The 24022-nt window shown below is 44.7% G+C and overlaps 4 protein-coding genes across 4 annotated transcripts; 2 read left to right on the top strand and 2 right to left on the bottom strand.

Moving 5' to 3' along the window:
• Positions 1–6268: 6268 nt before the first annotated feature.
• Positions 6269–7830, top strand: LOC128297522 (mitochondrial fission process protein 1). Its single transcript, XM_053033188.1, has 4 exons — positions 6269–6680; positions 6748–6875; positions 6944–7053; positions 7135–7830. The coding sequence occupies exons 1-4, from the start codon at positions 6629–6631 to the stop codon at positions 7301–7303; spliced, it is 459 nt and encodes a 152-aa protein (XP_052889148.1). The 5' UTR covers positions 6269–6628; the 3' UTR covers positions 7304–7830.
• A 43-nt stretch (positions 7831–7873) lies between these two features.
• LOC128298248 (pickpocket protein 28) lies at positions 7874–10386 on the bottom strand. The gene is made up of 7 exons (XM_053033994.1): positions 10329–10386; positions 10061–10184; positions 9548–9857; positions 8622–9484; positions 8454–8545; positions 8193–8371; positions 7874–8131 (listed from the first exon to the last, which is right to left on the bottom strand). The coding sequence occupies exons 1-7, from the start codon at positions 10384–10386 to the stop codon at positions 7874–7876; spliced, it is 1884 nt and encodes a 627-aa protein (XP_052889954.1).
• Positions 10387–17702: 7316 nt separating this feature from the next.
• Positions 17703–19504, bottom strand: LOC128297933 (apyrase-like). The gene has a single exon (XM_053033650.1). The coding sequence runs from the start codon at positions 19502–19504 to the stop codon at positions 17798–17800; it is 1707 nt and encodes a 568-aa protein (XP_052889610.1). The 3' UTR covers positions 17703–17797.
• A 666-nt stretch (positions 19505–20170) lies between these two features.
• On the top strand, positions 20171–22309 carry LOC128310014 (apyrase-like). The gene is made up of 3 exons (XM_053046545.1): positions 20171–20197; positions 20239–20343; positions 20549–22309. Exons 1-3 carry the CDS (start codon positions 20171–20173, stop codon positions 22307–22309), a joined length of 1893 nt encoding a protein of 630 aa, XP_052902505.1.
• The last annotated feature ends 1713 nt before the right edge of the window (positions 22310–24022 follow it).

The following is a 24022-nucleotide window of genomic DNA, read 5'->3' as shown; positions in this document are numbered from 1 at the left end:
CGATTGTTTTTTGAAAAGAAATATAAAAAAATGCCCTCAACAATGTTCATTCCCGGAACTTATTTCGCAATACACGAGGAACGTCAACTCTCAATCATGCATTATTTTTTTTGGTTTTATGCTCTTTTTCTTTTGCAAAACTAATTCTCACCCCACGGACAGAGAGCTGGAAGGAGGTATACAGGCACAGGAAAGTGGAAAAGGCTAAAGTAACTCCATGTTGCTCGTTGCGCACGGGAGTTTGATTGAATTTCTGGCTAAATGAGCTCCCCACGTGGCGTGGTGGTGATGACTGCGGGGAAAAAAATGCTTCGTTAATTGGTTGATTCGATTTTAATCGTTTCTCCCTGATTCTCGGGGTTCCTGTACGCCGGAGCGAGTCCGAGTCAATTATAAACCCGGCGCGCGCGCTCGGTGCCGGAGTTTTTCCTACACCTTGCCAAATGAACCACTTTACCTGACAGGGATCCGCGGGGTTAAATGAATTTTCCGGGAAAACAATACAATTTAGTGCCTATCATCGAGGAAATGCGTGCAGCGATTTAATTTGCTTCATTCACAACGGAACGAACGGAGTTTTTTAGTGATGAAATTAATTTAAAGTATAATTCTTCCATTGCCCTACACTTACCTTTATTAATCACTATTTATTCCCTTGTGGCAAAGCTTCAACGTACAAAAGCAGCTAAAATTTGCCAACGATAATCCTTTGAGCGTTGCCGCTTCGCATAGTTGGCGCCTTGTTGATTTTGCACATAACGTTATCCACGCACACTGGCCATCGGGAGTTTGGGACTGGGAAGGGGGGCCTTTAAGCCCGTAAGCACACCTAACCTTTTGTACGCCAACAAACCCAAATATTCTGCTGCTGCCACGAACACTGGTCTTGCTTTTTTATCGCTCAAAAAGCCGAAGACTCTTGATTTTTTTCACTGTTTTTTCACAGTTTTAAAGAAGATTTTTCCTTCCCAAATCAGCACAAACACGCTTTTACGCACTGCAATACTTCCGACACAATCAAAACCGCGGGTATTATAAAAGTTTTCACCGTATTTCACTACACTGACCGATTTGATGGAACCCTTTTTCAACTGGTGAAGAATATCTAACACCAACACCTGGTAGATTTTCACTGCATGAAGATACAATTTACATTATTTCACACTGCTTTTGATTACATAAACGTGCACGTTTCGTTGCAGTTTAATGAAAATTCCACTCATAACTTCAAAGCCACACTTTTTCACGCTTGCATCATTCACGTGGAAAGGAAAAGTCCCAAAAAAGAGGATACAGTCGCGTTATGTTGCAATTTTTATTGTGACAACCAATACGCATGGATGGAATGGATGTATTGGTGCGCACAACGGATGTCATGACATTTGTCATTCCATACATCACATACATGCCTCCAAAGGACATTTGGATGTGGAAAAATTTCCCTACTGCATAGGAAAATACAACAAAGCCATCAAATAATCAATTAATCAATTAATCAATTAATCAATCATCAATTAATTAATATTTAAAACAAAAAATTCAGACACGTTGGTGCAACAAAGAAGGTTTATAAATTTCCAAGCAATAAACCGTCATTTGTAATTTGAAAAAAAAAAAAACAATCACAAATTACACTCTGTATCGCATTCTCGTCCATTTACACAATGATTCCACAATGATTGACGTTTCCGAAAATTGTGTCGTGTGACGTAAAATAATAATTTACTAAAAACAATATGTTAAATTACTATTGCATAGGTATTGTTGTTCCGTAAAGTAAAAAAACTACCAGAAAACTGATATTGCAACAGATGAAACACAAACTATCTCGCACATGTATTGGTATTGCTCATCAGCTGGACACGCAACACAGTGCTACGTCTACGTGGAAGTGTTTCAGGAAAAACGCAAAAACGAACAACACCTACGCGGAGCGGAAAGGCTAACAAAAGCGAAAACCATTGCGTTCGTTTCTTAAAACCCATCAGCATTTTCCCCGTTTACGAGTACCACAAAGAATGGTGTTACACCAGCCCTTCTCCATCTCGCTGTCTAGGGCGCTTTCAATGACGATTCAAAGACAAAGACACGACATCGATTTATTACAAACTAGAACATTACTAATCGTTTTTCCACCGCCATTGCATTTTTCATCGGAAGGATGGCAAGCAATCCGACACTCTGAACCGTGTTCTGTTTCACCTTGGACCAAGACTAAAGCCTCAGTGGGGAAAAGTGGAGTGTATTCTTACTGCCTCTGGAAGGACCCTTCAGCATCTTCGTGCAACCGAGATGGAATATTCTTCCCCAGACGTGACACTGTTGCCGTGTGGAGGTTATGGTTTTGTTCGTCCTTTATTCTGCGATCACGAGGAACACGCACACATGATACGTGCGCCTTGAGAAGAATATCACTTTTTCCAACCAACATTTATATTGCTTTCGCATTATATAATATGAGAGTTATTTTTATTTTCCTATTCTTTCCCATTCTTCTTTTCGCGCGTTTGATACGTTTTGATTCGTTAATGGAAAATACAATAACAACACAATTTTGTCTATCTAACACCAACGGCTGTAAACTTTGGACAAGCATAGAAGCAAAAATCCATCGACAAGAATGGAATAAAATAGAGAGAGGCAACAAACAAAGCAAAACTGAATGTAGCACGAAAATTGTGTGTTGCGAAGAGCTGCCAGAGCCACAAGGAATTGATTGTACACGCACACACAAGGACCGAAAAGTGTTAATTAAGTAGTATAACGTACACTCTAAAGCAAATCAATCAAATCAAACAAAATATTGTAGAAACAGGTAATTCTTATTTTCATGAAGATTATAATGACAAAACGGTAAAAGAAAAGTAAATGAAACAAAAAGTCATAGACAGATTTCAATTACACAAGACAGATATTTCTTTGTTTCACAGAAGAAACATGAACAACACAAAAAATTCCTAAACGTGCCTGGGTGTGCTACAAAGCAGCAACAGTACGGAATGTTAATTGGGCCTTTCTTTTCGTTTCCTTACTTGATCACATATTTTTTTTGCACACACAGTGGTGCTATGCTTGTACTTAACCAACCATCCAAGCATCCATGTGGGTTGCCCCGTTTCGAATGGCACAACGCGATAAAACATATTTGTCTTCATGCACTGATAAGTTTTACCGCAATGCCATTATCAAAATACAAAGCATACAAAACAAGCGAGAACGGTAGAAACAAAAAAGAAGAAATGATGCATTTTGTTCATTTGCTTTCCTTTGCACTTTCTTTTGTTTTAGGTTTATGCTTTTTCTTCTTTGTGTTTAACGTTTGGATAACGATGTTTGTTTTTTTTTCTTTAAGCGAATATTTCCCTTAAAACTGTTAAACTGTTGTGAAAAAAGTATACGAGAAAAGTGTCTGTTTGTATAAGACGCATCACACTTCAATTGTTGGACGTAGGCGTTTGCGTCCGTATCTAGGATACACAGATACACACACCGCGATATCAAGGATGTTGTGATGGGAGGGTGGTTTGTATCATGCTCTCCTCGCCATCCACCACACACCCCAAGACCACTTTGACAAGACATTTGTTTTGCGTTGTTTTCATTGCTAGCCAAGGTCGTTGTTGCTGCTGGTAATGCATGCATGCGTACACAAGATAACGTATTATGGGCACCAGAGCGTGTATACGAACACAGTCACATCACACACATACACCCACACGCGGTACCAACAATAAATATCGAAAGTTGTAAACATATCACAATAAGGCACTTTTAAAAAGCGCGATCCCCAATCGATTGGAACTCTTGGAACAGCACACTACAAACAAACACATGAACACGGATGAATATTTTTTTCGAAAATATAAATTTTAACAAAACTAAATGTACATCACTTTTTTGTGTGATTTGCATCCAAAAACCTTCTTTTTATCAGCGCCTAGCGCAGTTACGCCGTTCCAAAGGTTATCTTACTTTGTTCACCTCGCTTATTATGGGCGCCATCAAACCCGTCTCCCTTCCTGTCGTTTTCATATTCACACACACGTAGAAAGAACAGAGAGAAAATAAACATTCAAAGGTCTCGCTGTTGTACTCAACACGCACACACGCTCGCAGCAGTGGAATACTAAAAATCAACTACTCAGCACACATCTGTATCAAACAGACGGCGTAAATGCTCTCGCCTACACGCTTTGTACTAACTGTGCACTTTTGCATAGGAGTGTGTGTGTGTGTGTGTGTGTGTGTGTGTGTGTTGCGTGCTATCAGGTGATGATAAGTTTTCCAATTCGTGGCTACCGTGTAGTATGCATGTTTAGCACTTCCATCAGATGATAAATTCGCAAATATAGCGTACATTCACGCACACCACAGAATGGGTTATCAAACACTACAGTGGACAACCGTCGAAAGAGAGAGAGAGAGAGAGAGAAAAAAACATCACACTGTGAGGCACTGCTGAGCCATGAAGAGGCCGTGAAACGTCAGCAAATTGAGGTAGAAAAATAAACACAATTAATTACTTCTTTTCGTTTGTTTCGATTCGCCCGTCTGTAGGGAAACTTGTTTCACATGAAGCGAACAAAAGAGGCTATAAATTTCCCTCTGCGTTGATGGTATTGGTGGTTTTTCTTTCTACACAACAAACACACAGGCTGGTTCTTTGGGAAATTTTTTAAACGTCAACGCGTGAAAAGCAATAACATTGTGTTTCAATTTTTCTTTTCATTGTATAAAAGCGTCATCACTCGCCCACCAAACACACGTCAGCTGTAGTGGTGGCGCTAGCCGCATTGGTATTGGTGGTACGTCTTCACCCCGAGGGTGACCAATCAAAAATTGAAAACAAAGGATTCTCGAGCAGTTAAGCATCCAAAGCAGGGACCAAATGAAAATTGCCTTCAACGAGGAATTTTCTATGAAAATTTTCACAAACTTACAATACATTCCCCACACATATCCACGCACATTGTAAGGATACGGGTAGATTGTATTTATTGCTTTGTTTTCATCATACAGACCACCTTCAGGTAACCTTTCCTTTCATGATTTAGTGTAGGTATGCGCCTTTACGAAGAACAACAACAATATATACACAGAACAGCTAATTACAATGACCCAGCGCTTATTCTTGCGAACGAACGTAAAATCACCCGAAATACGTATTTTTTCACTTTTTGCAGTACCACACACTCGGAAAACAGGCACATAGTGTACGCACACAACCCCACACTGCACAGAGGCTCCTTCCCAGTGAGTACACACTACAGTTCGTTAACCCACACACAAACACACGCGCGCATTTACATTTGCATACGAAGAATTTCGTTCGAATGCTCCCCACACAAATTGTTGCAAAGAATATTACAATTAACCGCTTGCGTGTGGGACACAATTTTCTTTCTTCGTGGAACGATGCACTGCGATAAAGAGCGAACTGTTTTCCCGAAACAACGCTACCAGCCTACTTCGACGAAGAATACCACGTAGCAGAGGAGGGAAAAAACGCACAAGCGCACGCAAAGAAGCGGACATTTGACTTTCGAGTGCAACCTCCGAAATAGGCGAACATGAGACGTTGCATGGGCAGCTCGATGTATTTCGAACTGGCGCCGCGCACTAGAGTGAGCGAGAAAAGGCGTTTACGCCGAGCGATTTCACTGGTTGGCCTTCCGACGGACGACTGCACATGAATGTGTGTACGTTTTTTTTCCTCACACTACTCCCCGTATGGGAGCGCAACAGAAAAATGGGAGAAACTGGCTTACACTTTTTACGCAATCAGGCGCACGACAGGACAAACGATTTGCAGCTTTTATCGCTCATTTACGGAACACGGAATTCACAAAACAACACAAACTCGAATGTAAACGATCAAACGACTACTACGTCACACACGCGCAACGGAACGGAGATAGATTTTCATCCAAATTTTCTCGCGACGCGCTACAAAGCCCAGCCTTGACAGCTCACTTCGATCCGTTTCGTCGAACAAACGCGTCATTTCAGTGTAAAATGCCAGCGAGTGTGTATTTTGCCCTGCAAATCCGTGCATCGTATGCTGGTAGTGGTGCGGTAGTGGGACAAAACAATACGATTGAACGCACACTGGCGCAGCGGCAGGTTAAACCCGCACGGTCGAATACTTCAGTCTTTTGAACAGCAGTGAAACATCGCTGTCGTTTCTGTGCTGTGTGATGCGTGATCCGAGGCAGCCTCCCTTGTACAAAGTGCTAGGAACAGACATGCCCGTTTTAATATTGCTGGCTCCTACGGTATCAGCTGGCTTGTCGGAAAGTGCGACCTGCCGTATTTTGACAGACTGACCATCATCACACAGCTGATAGAAAACCGTTTTGCACGCGTAAAAGCGCTGAATACACGAAGAAAAATCTTGCGCGGCATTTTTGTCACGTGCGGGCCGAACGGGTTCAATGTTATGTAAACAAATCATCGATCGGGAGTGAGACGGTGCCATCGGTTGCTCGAGTGTGGTGTTGATTATCACGCAAGTGATAAGAGGATTTGTCGAGTGGTTAACTCTTTTTTGCAACGCTAATTTGCTGACTAATAAGGCGGCGTTTCCAGAACAGCGGAACCGGGTGATATAAGCGAAGCCTCACACGTGATGTCAATTACCGAGAAGGATCTGTATCGGGACACTCCGGTGCGCTATCTAGGTAAGGGCGCACGTTACATCATGAAGCCCTGTTTTCCTTGACCTCCTTTTCTTATGATGAATTCAAGGATATGCGAACGAGATCGGAGAAGCGTTTCGACCGGTGATCAAGAAGATCTTTGTGCACGCCAGCTATGGCGTAGCGATCAGTTATGTACTGGCGGATACGGCGGATAAATCTAAGAAGCAATACGATGTATGTTAAACCGTTGGTCACAACTTTCAAAAGTGAGCAGTTCTTTCATTGCATGGTGCTAATTACAGAAACCTGAAATACTTGGTGGAGGATTTCGTGGAGCTGCCGTTGCGTCAGGAGATACTCTGCTTTGGCAAATGTTTGCCTCGGTCATCATACCCGGATTCACCATCAATCGGTAGATGTTTTTCTTTAAGCAACAAGTAGTTTAATCAATATAATTATAACAATTTAATTTTCTTGCTCCCATTCCCTGCAGGATCTGCTGGTTGTCCAAAGCTGCCTTAAAAGCTAACAAGGTAAAGGGACCGGTAGCCAAATGGGGACCAACAATGCTCGGTCTGCTTGCCATTCCGTTCATCATCCATCCAATCGATAGTGCGGTTGATTACGCGATGGATAACACCTACCGAAAGTATGTTAAGTAATGCTCATCCGCTGTCTCACGCTGTCATCCGACGCCTCGAACGTTGTGTTCCGAATGATAATAATGGATATTAGCCAAAACTAGACGCGAGTGAACAACAAGCGAAACAACAAGCCACACGGACGGAAAACGATTTCACACAATTAGATTTAGATTTTTCGATGGTGCCAGTTACAAACGTGGTTGCGGGTTACTATTTTCTGCTTTACGAGTATACCGTACAAGTTACAGATAACAGGTACAGCACGGGGAATGTGCTGACGTCTTGTGCATTGTTAGTTCACTATTCTTTAGACGATTACAAATATACAACGCTACATTTGAGACACAATAATGTTTGTTACACTACTTCACTGTGATAGGAACAAGTAGATTAGCAGCTCAGTTGCAGAGTTTCATTACGTGAGGAAGGTTCTGTTAGGGAGGTAAACAAAAACGCCACATTTACATTGTACGGAACATGGACAAAAGATCTAAAACGGTGCTAAAACGGCTACACGAAAGTCAACAATAAAGCTCAAATGTCTTGCCTCAAAGCAATCGTCCAAAACTCATCCTTGCTTCGGGTGGATCAATCGTAGAACGGATAGGACGCTCCGGTACGTTCCGGACCGAACCCACGACCGTGCTGATTTCGTCGCGAACGAAATGTGTTGCGCATCCACGCGTTAGCCTGTTGCAGTCGAGAGTGAACAAGATGTTTAAGCTTAGTGGTATACTCTTTTACCATTGCATTGCGTCCAGATTGTAGCTGATAGTCGTTAGCGTAATCATGGTCATTTGATCGGCCTAGAAATTGAACCATCGTTGCGGGAGGCTTGGGACCAAACTAATGGGATGAAAATGCAGTTAAGCGGTACAGTGGGAATCTTTAAGACAATTTTGCTTACCCGAAGAAGATCATTTCGAGCGGTATTCAGAGTGTTAGTCTCAGAATTGTGCTCCTTCAGGATGGTGCGTTTTTGCTTCCGTTTTGCACAGTACGGTCGAAGCGTTACGAAGTAGATTACCTCGATGAGTGATATGATTGAAAATCCCAGGAATAATCCAAGCAGTCCACCAACATTCGCTTTCAAGAAATAGGGACAAACGAAAATTAGAAGAGCTGCGTTATTCTTCGAGCTTTAAAAGAGGGCATAGTAATGAGTTACAGAGAAAGTCGGTGAAGCCCACCAGTTCGCCCTTGGTAAAGCTGCGATAGTAGGTATCCTTTACGAAGATATACACCAATGCCAGGTTCTTCCTTATCGTTGGGGAAAAAACAGTAATTCGGTATCACCTTCACGTACACACATCAGCTTCTAACCGTTATTACTTACTTCGCGTACTGCTCGTCCTTTACATCGTCCAGCAAGGTCTCCCGTATACCGAACAGACCGACCTGCAGTTCCGCCGTCGTTACATCCGGTATGTAGCTGATCTCAAAACACCCGGGCAGACAGGTACAGGAAAGGCTTGTGTTTGCGGTGAATGCGATCGAGCTACGTATCTGCTCGTAGCAGCGCGCATTGGCACGGCTGCAAATTTTCGTATCCTCGTACAGCTTCGGCAGATAGTACAAGACGCAGCCACAGTTTTCCAGTATCAGCTTTGCCTCACACTCCAGCTCGCAGTTGTTGCGCGAGTACACGCTGTAGTAGGACAGGTTAGCCTCGCTAGCGAACACACATTGCCGCTGTGTTTGTGCCACCTTGCGTATCTGATCAGCCGCATCGTTGATCTTCGGCGTGATGATGATCCGGTTCTCGGAACCCACCGGTATGTACTGTGCGTAATCCGTAATCTTCGGTGTTTCGGTTGGGCTGTGGAAAATGATCTTAAAGCCCGTCGATGACGTTGACGAACAGAAGTAGTCGCTCACGTTCGCATCGAGTACGATCGCCAGTCCCATTCCGACACCCGTACCGGCAATAACACGTGGATACGTGGAGTTCGATGGATGCTCCGCATATCCTTGCTCCGGTGTCCACAGTATCGGTCGGAACCGTCCACTACCGCTGCTAACCTCCGTCGGAAAGATGTTCGGTGCGGTCGCATTGCGAAACATGTACACCGTGTCGAGTGTGTTGAACGTACAGCACAGACCCTCGTCGGTGAAGACGGATTGGAAGATCTCCGTGCACTTTTCCGGCTGTTTCGCGTACCGGCAGGCTTTTAGCATACCAGCGCAGGGTTGCGTTGCCTGTTGGGATGGATGGTGAGAGTTGATCGTGTACTAAACTACCTTTTCTAAAGGCACACTTACACTCAGCAGCAACTTCTTCACTGCGGACCACTTCCCTTCGTACTGCGTAACGTTGAAATCGCCATCGATCGAGCAAATGCTTTGCAGCACCGATTGTTCCAGCGTGTGCGTTTCGATCTTTTCGGCCGCCTCCCGCCGTACCTGGTTCATGTTGCAGATCGTGACCGCCGGAAAGGGAATGTACTTGATGTGGGTCGCAATCGGATTGAGCCCGATGATGATCGGTGACGATTGCCATTTGATGTACACTTTCGAGATGAAGTAAATCGAGCACGCGGTCACAACGAGAAATGTGAGGAAAAAGTATGCCCTGCAAATGGAGATGGATTAGCAGCCCCATTACTACACTGCGGTTAGTTGGTTTAGCTGACATTGGTGTTCTTTATCACGCGGGAGGGGCAACAGTTGCTGTGGTCAGATTGTAAGTAGTTGCGGGCTATAGCCCATTAGCATCATGCATAATTGAACGATTGATCTCTGTATATTTTAATAGATAACAGCACACTGAACTACCTTTCGCACAGCGTCAACGATACCGTCCCGATGTACTTCAGGCCGTGAATGGTCGTGTTGAGGCAGTACTCGCGAAGATTTTCCGTAAACGTAACGCGTTCATTCTGCATCCGGGTGCGCAATTCTGTGGCGGTGAAGCATTACAAAGCAAATCACATTACGTCAATTACTGTACGGGCAGGATCATAGGATTTATTTATAAATCAAATATTAAGCTCATCAATCAATTAAAATGTGCATCAAGCCAGCAGGACTCATCACCACTTACCCTTATCGAAAGCCACGTGGGGCTGGCGAGCGTTGTGTAATGGGAAAACTGGTGCCATTTTGTAACTGTTGGTCTTTTTTTGTTTGCTATTTTTTTCATTCCATCGACACCCACTTCAACTGCAAACCACAAACCAACAGACCATAAACCATGCTTTGATCTTTTATTGTGCTTCTGGTTCGCCAGTTCGGAATGGAATGTAACGGGCGGGGTAATGGTGTTCGAAACACTATCGATTAATTTGAGGTTATGTTTTTTTTTGTGTTTTATTACATCGGTATCGTTTGAATTTATTGGAAGCTTTTATGCGTCAATGGTCTTCCACCGTTTGGTTGTACGGATCAATACCACAGCATTCGTTGCTCACGTCCTACGGATACGGTATTGGAGTTGAATGTTGGCATCCTTTTATAAATCTTCAATTCCTTCTTGCGCCAGGAATTGCACGAGCACCCGGTGCTGCATGATTCGCTCGTGGAGAAGCCGAATTAGGGAAGATTATTTTATGCGTTACCGTACGACTTATGTCTAGCGTGAGACAACCTACAATTCCTCGCGTTGGTACACGTTGGGAGGAAAATGTTATGCGTGTGGCTTTTGTCCTATTGGGAAATGCGAATTGTTCCTTCCTTTTGCCGTACAAGCATTACCACACACCTCAACAGGCGTCAACCTATGATTTTGGCGGCCTTCATCATCAGCGCCCGCTTCGGCAACGGAAGGAAATTATTTGCATGTATCGACAATCAATCAACCATGCCTCAACATGCCACCTGGCTCTATCGGCTCCGTCAGGCTCGCACCGATATGCAATAGCAAGTAGTGATGTGTAGTGTAAACTGTATCGTGTTCACGACCGCGACCCCGGATTCGAGTGCGAAGCTATCGGAATCGATTCCGATCCGTGGGTGCAACGGGTCTGGTACACTCTAAATCAACTAGATCAAAAGCAAGGTCGCGTTGAATATTGCGCAACATTTAAAGCAACTTATTAGAATCCTTCAACAGTAGAAAACTGCGAAACCTTCCCGAAGTGCAGTTGATAAGAAATTCCGACATTGACAAAGATCTGTGAGTTCTATTGTGTTTGGAACTGTGCATGTTCGACGTGTTGTTAAATAGTGACTCTAATATCTCCGTAAGACATCAGAAACTCTCCTAAATTCCTTCAAATTCCAGGAAAAACCCCAAAGAAAAAATAACTGCGGAAAAATCAAAACGAGCTCTAGACTTTCTAAAAACCTCTTATAGTGAAACAAGAATCTATTTTGCGCAAGTCTATTAAGGGTGAAAACCTACACTAGCCCATATATCCAGGACAAAACAGCGCAACTCCCGACGGGATCACAAAAGTGGTCAATTTTGGGTAAAGTGTTTAAGTGGGACCAATAACTTTTAGAGTCACCGGTAATAGAAATTTCCTTCCTAGTTTTCCTCCTAGACCATAAGATAGATCGATCAATTTGCGATCGATTTTGCAACCTGCCACGTGCTGGATCTACTGAACCTACTTTGAGACAACTCCAATCCCAATTCAGTTCGCCCACGAATCGGAGTCACTTATTGTATTGAATTTGTACCTTCCGGAATCGTTGCACCTAATGGACCTACTGAACCTACTTCGAGCCGACTCCAATCTCAACTCGTTGTATCCACGGTTAGGAGTCGCTCATGCACCTACTGGATCTACTGAACCTACTTCGAGCCGACTCCAATCCCAACTCGTTGTATCCACGGTTAGGAGTCGCTCATGCGCCTACTGGATCTACTGAACCTACTTCGAGCCGACTCCAATCCCAACTCGTTGTATCCACGGTTAGGAGTCGCTCATGCACCTACTGGACCTACTGAACCTACTTCGAGCCGACTCCAATCTCAACTCGTTGTATCCACGGTTAGGAGTCGCTCATGCACCTACTGGACCTACTGAACTTACTTCGAGCCGACTCCAATCCCAACTCGTTGTATCCACGGTTAGGAGTCGCTCATGCACCTACTGAACCTACTGAACCTACTTCGAACCGACTCCAATCCCAACTCGCTGCACTCACGGTTAGGAGTCGATGATGGTAGCTTGGATGGTACTGGAAACGTTGCACCTACTGAACCTACTAGCACCTACGGGACGACTCGAATTCAGCCTGGTTGCTTATGGATGACTCCGACTCGGCAGGTGCGGGTCGACCCGGGTATCACTAATAACGAGGGAAGCCCTTTGTATGGGTCACGAAGGTAACATTAATCCTTGTGCAAATCGAGTGTGAGGAACCGTGTCTGAGAAGATGGTAGCAATTCAAACGTGAGTACGTGCATTGCCGCAAAGATTGAGGTTTACTGGTAGAATGGGTTTGTTGTCTTAAAATTCCAAATGAAGGAAATCATTTAAAATAAAAAACACATATGTAAGCCAATGTTTACCTAACTTCAACACATGCAAACGTACGTGTTTTATTACTAAACCTACCGCAGCGGGTCCATGTGCCGTATCGTGACACTATCGATTGATTCGCAATCCCATAACGCCCTGCACAGTATGGCGCAGTTTAATCGATGAACCTTTGCCCCGGACTCCTTTCCCGACCGAACGTTTCATTAAAGTTTAATTTACAATTTTGTCACCACCTGGTAAGGATCTAGGTCCTCCCTGCCTTAAAGTCATCATTTTCCAATTTTTCACCTCACCGAGTTCGACACCTTCCGACACGGGATAATCCACTGTGCGGCATGGGGTGGGATGGGTGGTCCGAAGCCATAATGGAATGCTTGCCATTTGCTCCTTTTTGCCGTGGAGATAGAAAAACGGTAACGGCTTAAATGGCTTTTCAGGCTGGCAAACATACGGCAGGCCTGTCTCGTGGAAAGTCCTTCGCATGAGAGGAAGCGATTTTTTGGCCAATTTTATCGATGTGTACCATCTGACTTGTGGGCTTGTGGGTGGTTATGTTCGGTTTGGTTATGATAGGTCCGATGCAGGTCTGGATGTAGAGAACTTCAGAGCGGCCACCTTCTGTTTTTTTTGACCAGGTGTAAGTCCGTTTGTTTTTGGGGATGGGTATGTATTTATGTTTACCGTAAAAGTATCCCACCAGGTGCTTCCCCGGCAGGGCCGGAGAGTCGGTTGGATAATTAAAGTTTATGGTACGAGTGGATGTTTGCATGCTCTTTGGCTTTAAACCAGGCTCAATGACGGTGCTAAAGTAGCTTTAACGCAATTCAAGTATAACTAGTGCTGAACCGGGGGAGGTTTTATGCTTTCAGGTTGAGGTGCCCATGAAGCAGATCTCTTTGATGGTTGGATCCGATTGCTCTCTTGAAGCGCATTGCCTAAATTGATCCCTTTGGTGTTTCACTGCAATTACCGTTTTGCCAGTGGTCAGTAATTGGAAATGATTTGCCGATTAAAGGGTATCACGAGGGAAACGAATGATGCTTTTTTGTGGAAATAAATTCCAGGAACTGTAGAACACTGTATGTTATTTAAATTTCCTGCCTGCCGATTAACGCGAGATACGATAATTGAAAAAATAAAAATATCTCTACCCCTCCCACATGCCGCAGTCGGTGGAATTAATTCTACCGGCGTTTCACGGTAGGAACAAAGGAAAAGGTTTTTATAACAAAAGCAAAAGCTATTTTCACACTTTTTTTTTCAACATTCCGGCGGGAAATTCGCACACGCCGCTGGGCTGATACGATAAAATACGCAACGAAGCTGCTTAAAAAGTAATTAAAATTAAGTTAAAATCCGGTAGCCAGATAGCAAAAGCAAAATGTATCGACGGTAAACAGACCTTCCGTGGCCGAACCAACACACGGCAGGATATTCGAATTATGATTCAATTATGCCTGCCCAGCGCAACTGATCCGTCGATTTTCTTTGAAAATTAATTTGTTTTTGTTGTTTTATTTACGTCAGACATTGGAGCGACTGTGCCATGAGGTTAAAACAAAGGATTCACGCAAAGGTGGAGTACGGTTCGACTTTTTTTGGGGTTCGATTGTTGCAAAAGAGCATCGCTGACTTTTTACGCACAATGCACAGTTTTGTGCTTTCATTCGCGATCGAATAAATATTCGAGCCTACGGTTAATCCGCTTGTTTCTGAATTTGTACAACTATTGGAGAATATAATTAAGGTGCGTTGAACAAATATCAGCACGTTGAGATAGACGGCAAATGGATAGAATTAATTAATGCACGTTGCGTTGTCTTTTCGGCTACCTTTGTTTCTTTTTGGCTTACCCAAGCAAGGTTTATTTTTGGGATTCGATCCATGAATTTCTGGACACACTTAATGTCCAGATTTTCACATGAAGTTTATCGAAGATTGTGTTTTTTTTTCATTGTAGAGTATTTCATAAGTTTTTGAATAATTTAATTCCTTTCCTTTGGTATTTCAACTCTGTAACAGTTTTTCCAACAGGTAATAAATGATATTTCCTAATTTTTCTACAGGTTTTCACAGGAAGATTTCCTGTAAATGTGTTTTTTTTTACAATCGAGTATTCCACAAGTTTTTGAATAATTTTCTTATGAATTTTCCAAAGTTTTCCTTTGATATTTCAACACTGTCCTTTGATGTTATTTACCGTTTTCTTAAAGACTTTCCAGCAGTGGTTTTAGCAAAATCTCCTGTTTTTCGCCAGTCTTATAGACTGTTTGCGAAGTTAGAGGATTTTCCGTTTCCGGTAGATGTTTCCGTGATATTTTAGAGCAGCACCTTTCAAAAACAGGTACAGATAGTCGAACAAATTCTAAATTTGTGGACCAGATACTCCAAATAGGTGGTATTGTAAGACCTTTCTTAACATTTTCTTATAAATTATCGAATTATCGAAGTCGGCATTTATAAGAACCCCTGTTTTAGAGAAACGTATTTGAGTTACGCTATTTTGTCAAATTGGAGACAAAAAAACTACCAACAGGACTGGAATCTCGCGTCAAAAATGTATTATAAAAGTCTGCGTTTTGGTGCTATCAACTAAAGGTTTTCTATTGTAAATACTTCACTTGTAAAACTCTGTTTTTTTCAATGCCTCATTCAACTCAGGGAGCCTTTAAAAGTATTACAATTAACTCATTTAATGACAGAAAGATATTTTGGATATATTAGAAGGATGCCATTAACGTCCTTTGGCCCATTCTTGAACTTGAACGTGTCCAACGCCACTGAAATAATAAGGGTTTTTTTTGTAATCAAAACTGTATTTTGATACCGAACGATACTTTCGCACAAACGCGCACTAACAATTCTTCTCGTTTCTTTCACATCTTCCAACGCTCCTCACTGTAACTTCCCTATCCAAGTGGAACCATCCACCAGAAGCACCGACTAGTTACTGTGCCTGATTGCGTGGTCCAAGGCACTGTTTTATTGCAATCATCAGCGTAAAAATTCCACAATAGTCCTGACGAGCAGGTGATTTTCCCCAATCCTTGGGCAGGCTGCACGAATGCGCTAGCGAAAAGTTGGAACACAAATCAAATGATTACCGAACACATCAGGATTGCTGTAGCTGGTGGTCAAATAGACGCGCTCTTTATCAAACCAATTTATCGCCCATTGTGAGCAAGCGGGTAAGATGCTTTCTAGCAGTTAAACGCAAACACTAAAGTTATGCGTAAAATGTTTCGGTTAAGTACAACTTTCGATAAAATTTTAACCATTTCGCACTTCCACTGTGGTACATCACCGTCCGATGCCGTGTGACATAAAGTTTATCTTTACCAAGTTTGCATAAACAGGACCGTGTTTGGGCAGGGACACCTCCTTCCCTATGCAGTGAGGTTCGATGCGGATATGCACTCTATGGGGGTCCTGCCGCAAACCCCCGGCGGAAGCAGTGGAAAACGTACAATTCGCCACATGTGTCACTTCGTCGTGGAACGACGTGCGTCTGGACTTTGGTGGACATTTAATATTGTCGCTTCATTTGGGACGGGACGGGACATGTGACATGCCGCAGTTAGGCTAGGTTAGGTGGTGGTGGGATTTCCGTGTAGCCTGGAAGAGCTATTTAAACACGGTGACAAACGGATATTTATCAGTGTATCAGAGATGGTGGTTTTTGTTCGCGATGCGTCTTGCTTCTGACATGCTCCGTGGCATTCACGTTTCACAGTTCATGAAGTGGTAACGTTCGTTTAGGACAATCAATACGACTATTCCGGTATGATGTTCCTAAAATTGGTAAAATGCATTTAGGAGGGAGTGAGATTTTATCCTCCAAACATCCCAAAGCTTCTCATCTGAGAAAACCCATCAAAGAAGCCCTCCAAAACGTGTGCCAATGGGAAAGTTTTTCGGCATGTTTCGGTATGTTTGCTTAATTTTCACCATGAAACGCACTGCACTGCTGGGTGGGTTGGTGTAAACCACGCAAAGGTACAGTTCTGCCGCACATTGGGACGTGAGGATGTGCAATGTGATAGTGGCGTTCAGATGGTTACAGTGCGCTTGGACAAAGAATGGCGTGGAATAGAGTTCTGGTCGCGCTGGTCCTGACCGTTAACCACAGCCCCGTTGGTGACTCCACTGCCATTAACCGGCTAGTGTCTGCCAAGAGATAAGTAAATATGGAATAATGCATGTATGCACAGTGACTGTGTGTGTTTCGGCGACAGTGTATGAAAATCTGCGACACGCTTTCCCGCGTTTACAAGCGTTCCGTGACCCGATGCATCGAGCGAAAGTTCTTTCGCTGCGGACCCCGTAATGATGAATGAGGGAGGCCCATTCAAGTGCCGGTGCTACTACGTTTACCTTCGTCATTAGCGCAATCCCCGGGCACAAACCGTTTTAGGTCAACGATGACACTTTTTCCGCTGGTTCGGGATACGATTTTACGTGTTTTTCCTGCCTCTATTCGATGCTGTAAATATTGACACTTTGCTGCAAGAGGTGCGAATGGAGGGGATTTTCAAAAAGACAAAAAAAAAAAACACAGAGCTTGCTGTTGTAACACGGATGCATTTGCATCGTAATTGCTGGTGCAGCAAGTGTAGCACCGGCAAAGCAGCACAAATTAACGAGCACTAATCAGGTAAGCGTGGTCGTCTACAATACCGCCTCGGCATGAGTATCAAAGCTCGATGAGTGTTCCTCTGGGGGTGGACTGCTGTCGGTGGACTTGGTGCACGTTTACAAAACCTGGTCCGGCTTACAATGATGGTGATGATGGAAAGTGTAGCTGGTGTAATGAGCTTCAGTAAGGCATAGGAAAAACGATGCAAAATATTTATGCACAACTGCAATCAGCACGTCCTGGAATGAAGCCTCTCTTTGCGCAAGATGCTGTGCTGCGAAGAAAAAATAACAGAATTAAACGTCATCAACAGGGGAGGTTCTTTACTGTAATGCCTGTAGGAAGGTGTTTGAGTTTATTATCACTTTAAAATTAGTTCTTTAGCGGATCCGTATTAGCAACTGCATGAATCGGTTTGGCTTTGCTGGGGGTAATATCAACCGCTCACGTTACGAAAACCATGCGCCCGTCCGTTCCCTGCAGAATTGGTGACATCTTGGCCACGTACCGCTCGAAAACGTCAATGTCGAGCGGACCGACCCGTACGTTGGTGCGATGCTGGCCAAACATTTCGTATCCATTGCCACCGCTTCCTATCCATGCGGCTATTGCGATCCTGTAGGTGGCATCCGCATCCAGTGGTTCATAGCGTGGAATTCGGCAAACGCGGCATCGCACATCTACCTGCTGCACCCGTTCGAAGATCGGCCGCGTAAGGTTGAAGATAACACGCATCCCGGAGAACTGCAGCACGTCGGCGGTGTTGTACCGGCTCGCACTATACTCCAGCGCATCGAGCAGATGCTGACCGCGCAACTCGAACGTGTCCACCGTATTTTCATACGGAATGGCCGTCACCAGATCTTCGTACGTTAGCGTGCCGGGATTAAGCGAGGTGCGCAGTCCACCATCGTTCGTAATACCAATCGCGGCGTATGTCCACTCGTCCTCGAGCTCTCCCCGGCCAACGTAATAGTCAACGAACGCGTCCGCCACGAAGCTTCCAAAGTTGCATTCACCCGTCCGGCAGGCGGGCTTTGAAAGGAACACTTTGGAAATGCCCACCGGACGAACGGCAAGCGTATCCACCTGGGAGCGCCAGGGCTGAAGTTCACGTTCGATTTGATCATCCCGCTGGAATTGTTCGTCCAGATATTCGGTGTTACCTTCCCAGCGTACTGCCTCTCCAGCTTCGTCGAAGTACACCAGCAGATGGCCGACGTACTTGGTGAACGATCCAGCCTGCACGATCAACACACGCCGGCCTGAGTCTTGTTCCACAACGAACGGATAACTTCCGGCTGGCATGTCCGGCCAATCTGTGACCGCTCCCGTGTGCAGAAGCGTGTGCGAATGGCCACCAACGACCACATCCACCTCGGGACACTCCCGTGCAATGTGCTGATCGATCGTGAAGCCACAATGCGATAGCACCACGATGATATCCACACCGAGTTGCTTCAGTGCCGATGCCTCGCGGTTGATGCACTCCACCTCATCCAGAAAGTGGACCCGTTCCGTCATGCTCAGTGTGTCCGTTGCGTGGTGTATAACGCCAATGATTCCAACTTTTCGGCCATCACGGTCAAGCACAATGCTTTTCTGGTACATGCCCTGCAGCGTGGGTTCTTCGCGATCGTCTATGTTGGCGACCAGCATGGGGCTCTTGATGGCTTCCAGAAATGGCACTAGGCCTTCCACACCGTGATCAAACTCATGGTTCCCGAGGGTCACGGCGTCGGCGGGTAGCAGGTTCAGAAAGTGTGCGGTCACATTCCAGCGCAGCAACGTGTACCAGATCGTACCCTGGAAGCTGTCACCCGCGTTCAAGTAGATTGGGTTCCGATCGGCGTACTCCTGCTGGAGGGCTTTGATACGGGCGACAACTCGTGCGTAACCACCAATACAACGTTCGCCTTCATCCGGCTTACAGCGCGTTGACACCGTGTTCGTTTCCTCAAACCGGGCATGGAAGTCGTTCAGATGTATGATCGTAAGTGGATACAGCAGATCATCGTTTTTTTCACTCCTCCACGTTTTGCTGATCAAAACACCACGCTCGGATGCGTCCACGGCACTACGCACACCAGACGCTACGGCCACTATGAAGCAGAGCGCTAGTCGAAGCGTCATCCGTCCAACGATCCACATCTTGGCAGAGTTCAACGCGTACTGTGTTAGTTGTGGCACTGTGGCAATTGTGTTGATAAGAGTAAATCCGGCACATTGATAACCCGCCGGGGGTTGGGTGTGATGAGTGGGTGCGATCGAGTGACTTTTGATGGACCCGTTGACGACTTCTCGGTTCACAATTCTCACGACCCAGTTGTTGGGTTTGGGCGGTTCGGTTTCATGGGGCAAGAAGGTGTGATAGCAGCATGACTGACGCTAATAACGACATATCAAACGTTTTGGCTGCATGTGGTCACTGATAAGGTTGCAGATTGATGCAATACAACTGTACCATTCAGGGTGGTGCTCAAGAAAGATGATGGATGAAAATAAGGGAAGTGTTAAAGGTTTGATCAAACACAATGCCTCACCTTAATATGATACAGAGGATTATTTACGTTTTGTGCATAATTAGTGGGCTAATCAATTAGCCATGTTTGAACTTATCTGGAACTTAATTTAATCGATTGTTACTAATTACACCTTCTGCTATCCTTAAATAGTACCTGCAAAATTGAACGTGAAGCTCCAGTTTCTAGTTCACACGTGTGGCTAGCAGCAGAATAAATTGGCCAATTGTTGGGGCAAACTTATCGCGCAGTACAGTAAAGGCACTACTCTGCCAAGGCTAATAAAGCAATATACATGTATCCATCTGTGCGCAAGTTGCGAGTGAATCATTTGTTAATCATCTTTTCCGCTTGGACGTACAGAACAAACCGCCTCGCATTGGCAAGAAGTTAAGTGGCCTCAGTAACACGCGACTTGGTGAACCCATAACAACGCGCATCTCGTCAACTGGAAGCCTGAACGATCGTGTAAGTATGCTGATGTAGGGGTTATCTGCCAACCCTAGCAAAAACACGTTTGTAAAGCTTCTTTTGCTCGTTTTCTCTCTCTCTCTCTCCCTCTCTCTCTCTCTTTTTTTTTCTCTCTCTATTTTCTTATTTTACCCCTTCATCTCGGCTATTAGGGTTATTAAATTGTCTTATCACAAACGCTATCCGTATCACCTTGGTTCAGTTGTTTGTGTGGAGACCGTGCGTCTGTCAGTTGTTGACGAGACAACCATCCGCGATGATCCAAATCGGGTGGTTGGTGAATTTCTGCGTGCTGTTCGTGGCCGCTAGTTGTACGGTGTTGACTCAGACCGCGGGTTCAGTTGCCGGTCCGTCTGGTGTGGTTATAACGAGACAGACATTAGACAGTGAGCTGTTCCCGCTGACAATCATACATCTGAACGACTTCCATGCCCGGTTTGAGGAAACGAACACGGTGTCAACGCGCTGTAAGCCGGACGAAGGCGAACGTTGCATTGGTGGTTACGCACGTGTTGTCGCCCGTATCAAAGCCCTCCAGCAGGAGTACGCCGATCGGAACCCAATCTACTTGAACGCGGGTGACAGCTTCCAGGGAACCCTCTGGTACTCACTGCTGCGCTGGAATGTGACCGCACACTTTCTTAATCTACTTCCGGCAGACGTGATGACACTCGGCAATCACGAGTTCGAACATGGAATAGCTGGTTTGGTACCGTTTCTGGATGTGATCGAAAGTCCAGTGGTAGTGGCAAACATAGACGATCGTGAAGAACCTTCATTGCAAGGGAAGTATACGAAAAGTGTGGTACTCGATCGAGGAGGACGTAAAATCGGTGTAATTGGTGTTATCCATCACCTCACGAATACGATGGGTATGACGGAGCGTTTACGTTTTCTGGACGAAGTGGAACAGTTACGGGTGGAGATCGATCGCTTGAAGGCTGCAGATATTCGGCACATTGTAGTACTGTCCCATTGCGGTCTGGAGATAGATCGTACTATTGCTCGCGAGCTCCCAGATGTAGATGTGATCGTGGGAGGTCATTCCCACACGTTCCTTTTCAACGGAACAACCGACGGATTTCCCGATGAAGCTGAAGATACCTATCCTGTTGTGGTAGAACATCCAAGCGGCCAAACGACCCTGATTGTACAGGCCGCATCCTACGCGAAGTATGTTGGAAGAATTACGCTGTATTTCGATCAAGAAGGAAACGTACGAAATTGGGAAGGCAATCCAGAGTTTCTCGACGACACCGTACCACAAGATCCGGAGGTATTAGAACAGCTGGTTCCATGGAGGGAGCAAGTTAATGTACAGGCTAATCGTCAGATCGGTTACTCGGCCGTAATGCTCGATAAACCCGACTGTTCGCGAGGTGAGTGTAACTTTGGCAACTTCATCACCGATGGATACATCGACTATTTTGCAACGGAAGGACAAAAAGCACCAAACCCGAACCAGTGGACAGAGGTAGCGATCGCGTTCAACACGGGAGGTGGTATGCGGACGTCACTGTTCGCTGGAAACCTCACATTTGATGATCTGGTAACAGCCGTACCGTTTGAAGACACAGTCGATAGCTTTGATCTTCAAGGGCGAGTGCTATTGGAAGTGCTGGAGCACAGTGCTAGCCGGTATGGCACGTCCGATATGATGCAGATGTCTGGAATGAAGGTGACGTACGATCTGCGCCGTCCTACCGGGAACCGGGTCGTCTCGGTCAGCTTAAGATGTCGCTTTTGTCAGGTCCCTCGGTATGAACCGCTCGATCCGGAGCGGATCTATCGGGTAGCAACCGGGACGTACATCCGGAAAGGTGGCAGCGGATATACCATGATTCCACAGCAAGCCACAAACTTGATGATAGGGCCAGTCGATATAGCCGTGCTGGAGCGTTACGTACAAAAGATGACGCCCATCATCAGTGGTACCGATGGACGTATTACCGTTATAGAGTGAATAAAGAGAGGAAAATCGATTTTTCTTACAAAAAGGGTATTGTCTTTCGAAATTGTTAAGCCGACGTTTTTGTATTGTTTCGCTTGATAGACTTGATGTCTATGTTAGTACCTACGCCGTCATGAAGATGTTAAAATGCAATCAATACAATACAATTGCATCCCTTGTACTAACAGGCAATATGAATATCTAATTAGGAGCTTTCAATTTTCTAGACGACCTTGCAGATACAATGTCGTTCCTTTGCTGGATCTGGTTTGCATCTCAAGCAGGCATTCAGGCTTTCAGTACAGGCGCCAATTATGACGTCACTTTTCCATCAAATTCTTTTCAAAGACCTATCCAAGGGATAAACTATCTTATTTTTGGGAAGACACTGCTTTGAAACTTCTGTAAGCTCTTCTGAGAATTACATCCCTGCCGCAGAAAATGCCGAAATGCTTATTCAATAGAGCAGTGATTTCGCGCCCTAACGGTGCGCCGTCATACATTTCACTTCGCAGTACCGGGTCAGCATTACGTTCGATAGCTTTGTGATAAAGTTATGCTATATCGTCATATGCTGACGGTTCGAATGGTGGAATTCCCGGTTGCCTAACATAAACACAAGTTGCAGCTTTACGCCTCCCCCTCCCCACGCAGAAAAAAACACAACGAAGCTAGAGTTTGGCATCTAGTTAGAAGCATCTTCGCTGGCGGATGATAAAGTTCCTTGTTGTGTATTAAAAATTTCCGCTCGTTTGGCTGCCAATTCCGCCAAGAAAATGTACGTGTCGTTTGTCGCCCTGACATTCCCCGCTGGGCGGACTTTTGTTTTAGCTTTCAAATTTGTTTCCAACTTGTTTGGTGTATGGGGATCCCTACGGATGGGGGGAGATGTTTTTTACGTTCGGTGCATCGAAATGGTTTTAGACTTCCGCGTGGAGATATTCGTCAATGAATTTCGTTTTTTGGGTTCGTGGTTGTCTGCTAAATGTTATAAATCGGCGAGAGCAATTTAATTGCTAAAATATCACGTAGTGTTAATCTCGCGTTATTGTACCGTTTTACTATAAAGAAAAAAAATATTTCAAATTCTAATCTTTATCACTCCACTGCTGGTGTACAGGGTGTATCGTTTGACAACCCTGTCACGCATCCATTGGTTTCTCTATGCTTTTCTCTCAGCTACGTTCGCTCTCTGGAAACCCAAGCAGCTCTCGGTTATGCTCTACAGTGCTTCCCGTACTTTATTCACCATTGCTATTTACTATTTCCCAACTGGCAGCTAATTTGAATATTATTTACACCAGGTTAACTGGCATGGGGTATTGTGCGAATTTGTATAACTATAAACTGATAGTTCGTATTTTAAAAAAACATAGGTATATTTATGCATCGGAAAAGATTTGTGAAACGTTGCCTTAATTGTGTATTTAGCATGTGTTCCAATCATGCTGTGATTTGCATTAAAAGTTTTTGTTGTCTTCCGTAGCATTTCACACATGTTGTCGATGAGAAAAATTGAAACGTTTATCTCTCTACGGTTACTCTCTGCTCTCACGCACAAAAGCTCCACCGCGAGCCGAGCACGAGGGCTCCACGCGGCGCGTAAACAGTCCGTCTATAACCGTCATCGGTGTCAGGTTAGCAAACCCTCTGGGCTACGGTACAACTTGGGGCGCTTTCTTGTGTTGTGTCTGCGTGCCTGTTTGGCGTCTTCGCCAGTTGGCA

Source organism: Anopheles moucheti, chromosome 2, assembly GCF_943734755.1.
Source record: "Anopheles moucheti chromosome 2, idAnoMoucSN_F20_07, whole genome shotgun sequence".
NCBI lineage: Eukaryota > Metazoa > Arthropoda > Insecta > Diptera > Culicidae > Anopheles > Anopheles moucheti.
Note: the sequence above shows the minus strand (reverse complement) of the source record. Positions and strands in the feature narration are given on the sequence as shown.

Bases quoted from the DNA above. Each gene is read 5' to 3' on its own strand.
- LOC128297933 (XM_053033650.1), bottom strand. From the start codon at position 19,504: ATGTGGATCGTTGGACGGATGACGCTTCGACTAGCGCTCTGCTTCATA.
- LOC128298248 (XM_053033994.1), bottom strand. From the start codon at position 10,386: ATGGCACCAGTTTTCCCATTACACAACGCTCGCCAGCCCCACGTGGCT. The intron at 9,858-10,060 runs GTAGTTCAGTGT...CTCCATTTGCAG, and splicing joins TCGTTGACGCTGTGCGAAAG to GGCATACTTTTTCCTCACAT. The intron at 8,546-8,621 runs GTAAGTAATAAC...CCCAACGATAAG, and splicing joins AAGGACGAGCAGTACGCGAA to GAAGAACCTGGCATTGGTGT.
- LOC128310014 (XM_053046545.1), top strand. From the start codon at position 20,171: ATGTATCCATCTGTGCGCAAGTTGCGA. The intron at 20,198-20,238 runs GTGAATCATTTG...TTGGACGTACAG, and splicing joins CATCTGTGCGCAAGTTGCGA to AACAAACCGCCTCGCATTGG. The intron at 20,344-20,548 runs GTAAGTATGCTG...ACCTTGGTTCAG, and splicing joins CTGGAAGCCTGAACGATCGT to TTGTTTGTGTGGAGACCGTG.
- LOC128297522 (XM_053033188.1), top strand. From the start codon at position 6,629: ATGTCAATTACCGAGAAGGATCTGTATCGGGACACTCCGGTGCGCTAT. The intron at 6,876-6,943 runs GTATGTTAAACC...TGCTAATTACAG, and splicing joins AATCTAAGAAGCAATACGAT to AAACCTGAAATACTTGGTGG. The intron at 7,054-7,134 runs GTAGATGTTTTT...CATTCCCTGCAG, and splicing joins CCCGGATTCACCATCAATCG to GATCTGCTGGTTGTCCAAAG.